The sequence below is a fragment of the Trichechus manatus genome, unplaced genomic scaffold (genome assembly GCF_000243295.1).
Source record: "Trichechus manatus latirostris isolate Lorelei unplaced genomic scaffold, TriManLat1.0 scaffold00077, whole genome shotgun sequence".
In the NCBI taxonomy this organism is placed as follows: domain Eukaryota; kingdom Metazoa; phylum Chordata; class Mammalia; order Sirenia; family Trichechidae; genus Trichechus; species Trichechus manatus.
Window position 1 is genome coordinate 1,897,246 of NW_004444013.1, and position 4,175 is coordinate 1,901,420.

Genomic DNA, 4,175 nt, shown 5'->3' on the forward strand with positions numbered 1-4,175 from the left:
GGTGTGTGAGAGGGGAGGTTGTGAGGCTGAGGCCTAGGGTGTGTGAGAGGGGAGGTTGTGAGGCTGAGGCCTAGGGCGTTTGAGAGGCGTAGTTGTGCGACTGAGGCCTAGGGCGTGTGAGGGGGAGGTTGTGAGGCTGAGGCTGGGGAGCTTGTCTGGCGTCTGACCACGATGGGGGAGGCTGAGGCTGAGGTGCTGCTGAGCTGCTCAGACCTCCAGAGGCTGGATGCGATCGGCACAGCTCATGGGAGAAAACCCCTCTGACCAGGGTGTGGGGGCAAGGAGGCCTTTAGATCCCCTGGGATAGGACTAAGCTGGGTGCATGGTGGGGGTACTGGGAGAGGCAAGAAAGCCTGGCCCCTCCCTTATTCCCCACCTTCCCTCTACAGGAAAACCTCCCAAACCCTATGGAGGGCCCTCGGAGCCCTGGGATACCGAGGCGAGTAGAGCCTCAGCCCCGGAATAGGTCAGGGAGGGCGGGCAAGACAAGAACAGGGCAGCAGAGGGACGCGTCCGCCAGCCAGGGCCCGTAGAGGGTGTGGCACATTTGGACTGGACCTAAGAAGGAGTGGGGTGGTCGGAGCACCACCTACCCACCTGTCTTCAACCTCCAGCACAGTTATGCAGAGCCGGTTATTCAGAGCCGGGAGTGGGGCCCACGCCCCTCCAGCCTCACCCCAGGCGAGGCCTGACAGCCCCTCCCCAAGTCAAATAGCCTGCTGCCCACAGACCCACCTCCCCGCCAAGACTGACCATGGTAAGAGTAGGGACAAGGAGAGGGTAAGAACCCTGAGGGCTAGGGAACGAAAGAGGATAGATGAGAGCACGGAGCCTCAGAGTCAAGGAAATTCGAGGGGGTGGGCAGAGGGCCACAGGTGCCCCACCTGACCCTGAGCCACCCCCTTGCTCAAAGGTACAGATATGCCACTGGGGTGTGTGTGGGCAGGTTCTGATCACCACCCCCAAGTCCCTCCCACCCATGCCCAGAAGAGCCCCAAAGAAGCCATAGCTCCACCCCAAGGTTACTTGCAATTATGGACTCCTCTCCGCCCGCCCTGCCTCCCTCTGCACAGATGACGCAGCGAGGTCAGAGGAAGGGGCGGAGGCAAGGCCAGACTCACCCTTACCAGGGGCCCACTCCCAACTGCAGGTGCTCCTGGCCCTATCACAGTGCTTTCACAAGCACCTGGATGGGCTTGAAGTGGATGATGGTTTCTGCCCCTACTTGTCCCTGCCCTGCTCATCAGCTCACTGCCACCAGATGGCGGTAACAAGCTATGTCTGTCTACGCAGAAGTAGGAACTACACCAGACTGGGCTACCAGACAATGGTGCCTTTCCTGCTACAGGCTGATTGAACGAAATGAGGTTTACTAATCAGACCCTGGAACCCTGGTGGCAAAGTGGTTAAGAGCTTGGCTGCTGACCAAAAGGTTGGCAGTTCGAATCCACCAGCTGCTCCTTGGAAACCCTATGGGGCAGTTCTACTCTGTCCTGTGGGGTCGCTGTGGGTCAGAATCGACTAGGCAGCAGCAGGTTTTTAATCAGCCCCTGTCCTAGAGGGGCAAGAGTCTGGACCAAAGTTCCAGCTCAGCCACTGACTAACTATACGGATGAGTAAGGCTCTCCTTCTCTCTGGGCCTCAGTTTCCTCATCGGATGCCCTCTCGTATTTATGGGTCCTCCCCACTTCCTAGGGAGGCCACCTCCCCCTGAGGTCGGCAAGTCCCCTCCCAGAAGTAACTCCCCACTTCCTAGGGAGGCCACCTCCCCCTGAGGTCGGCAAGTCCCCTCCCAGAAGTAACTCCCCACTTCCTAGGGAGGCCACCTCCCCCTGAGGTCGGCAAGTCCCCTCCCAGAAGTAACCCTGGGGAAGGGTCTTAGTTCAGAGACGGAGCACTGGACTGAGTCCAGAGGGCCTAGTCCTTCTCCAACCTGACCCCATGGCCTCAGACCTGTTCTTTGTCCCTCTCTGTGCCTCAGTTTCCTCATCACTATCCTGGACTACATAGATCCTGCCCTGCTTCCACCCCCACCCCACCCACTTCAAGTGTCCGGTGGGAGTTTATGAGATGGAGCGGGTCAGTTTGGCCTGGGGTCATGGCCTGGCTTCTCGTGGCTGTGATGATGATGTGTGTGAGAGAACAGCTTGGAGTTGGTCAGCGTGGGCAGGGGCTTCAGCAGCAACAGAGGGGCCCCACTGACTCTCATGTGCACCCCCCTCCCCAGGTGGGGCCTGCCTGGGGAAATCCTGTGGCCGGAAGAGAAAGTGAGCTTCCCAGGACCCCTGACTCACGACCTCATCAACGTTGGTGCTACTGCTTGGTGGAGAATGTAAACCCTTTGTGACCCCTCCCCACGCCCCTCCTAACCCCTGCTCTGGGAGGGGACGGGGCAGGCCGGGCCGCTTGGAAATCCACAGGGCAAGGAACCAGGAGAGTGGCGGCCAGGAGGCCCCCAGGAGGTCTCCCACTTCAGAGGCAAGAGGTGGGTGGGCTCGGCCCCCTGCCCCACCCCATTCCCACCCAGGAGCTCCCCCTCCACACTCGCTATCTCTGGGGAACTTGGTGCTACATGCTGGTGCTCTCATCTTCCTGGGCGGAGGGAGGAGGGAGGGGCGGCCCCTCGGGAACCCCTTCCCCGGGGCTCCTCTGAAGATGGTGCAGACACTTCCTGGGCAGTCCCATGTCCCCCTGCCCGCCAGGACCCACCCCTGGCTGTGGTCCAGTTGGTACCCAAGCACCTTAAGCCTCAAGCTGGATTCGGTCACACCATCCCCTGCCCCCTTGGCCCCCCTCTCCCCCACCAATTGCTGTTCCCCACATCTGGAGTGTCTTCCTGTCCGAAGACCCCCATTGGGAATAGCCCCCTTGCTCTTGTGGAATCCATCTGCCCATCTGTCCATCTGTCCATCCTTGTCCCCAGTTTACCGCCTGGCAACACTAGCTGGCTGGGTGCCCCGCCATCAACCTGGTTAACCTGTCTTGGCCCTGCCTCCGCCCCCACCACACAGCCCCTGTAAAGGGGCTGTGCGAGTCGAGGGTGTGAGGGCTGTGCCGGCTGGGATGGCCGGAATCCCTCCCCAACCTTGGTCTCCCCACACGCAGTACTGTATCCCTGGTGCCCCTGAGCCACTGTATTTCAGAGCATCCCTCCTGCCCGCCCATCTCTTTGTGTCTCGCTGTGATAGATCAATAAATATTTTATTTTTTGTCCTGGATATTTGGGGATTGTTTTTTATTGTTGATGTTCTCGTTGGGCTTTATTTTTGTCGTTAATTGGGAGGAAATTTTTTTCTCTGATCTGGGGAGCTGTATCCCCAGTAGAAAGCTCATTTTAATCACTTTGGTATAACTCTGAACGAAACACACATTTTTTTAATAAGAAAAGAGAATAACTGCTTCATAAAAGACTAATAAATGAAAACCTTTTAAAGGAAACTGTGTCCTGGTCTCTTTTATGCCCTTCCATCTGCCTCCAACTCCCCACCAGGTGGGGAACAGGGCTGTGCCCAGGGGAACCTGGGGACCCCCCCGCCCCACCATGACACGGGTATATTTGAAGGCTGGCTTTGGCATATTGGTCCTTTAACAATGAAAGGCCCTTTTCAGAGGAAGTAGGTGCCCCGTCAGCCCCACACATACTCGCCCGGGATCAGGGTCCTGAGTGGGTTCCCTCTGTGGAGGTGGCCTCACCCACCCAATCACACCTACCCCTTAGGCCCCAGGTCCTTGAGCACAGCCTGCAATCATTGAGGGCACAGCAGGAGGCAGAGGACATGAACCGGACCTCCAGTCCAGAAACCAGACCCTTGGCCTGGTGAACAGCCAGGTAGAGAGAGGAAGAATGGCCTGACGTCTGGGAGCAAGAGAGATCACCAAGAAAACTCAGAGGACAATGCACAGAGGGTCCGCCTACTTCCCTCTGAAACAGTCCCTCAACCATGACCTCCTGTAAGGAACTGCTTCACCTTTTACAGAACAACAAAGACACCCACAGGCTGCCCTAGGAGACTCAGTACCACCCTCAGGTCCAGGCAAGAAAGCCCATCCCCGCTCCTGGCTGTGCTCACCTGGAGCCCACCTGCCCTTCTAGACCACTCGCTGAGTACCGGTCCTGGAATTCCCTCCCCAACCACCGAGCAGCCGGCTGCCAGGGCCTCCTGGCCTCAGCCTGA

General features: G+C 58.3%; 1 protein-coding gene across 1 annotated transcript in view; it reads left to right on the top strand.

Annotated features, from left to right (window-relative positions):
* Positions 1–4,175, top strand: part of ELN (elastin) — a 34,718-nt gene extending 30,543 nt beyond the window's left edge. Inside the window, exons 34-35 of the mRNA XM_023735265.1 lie at positions 2,228–2,267; positions 4,094–4,175. Of these exons, the coding sequence (XP_023591033.1) occupies positions 2,228–2,267; positions 4,094–4,175 (122 nt within the window). The remainder of the gene's footprint in view (positions 1–2,227; positions 2,268–4,093) is intronic.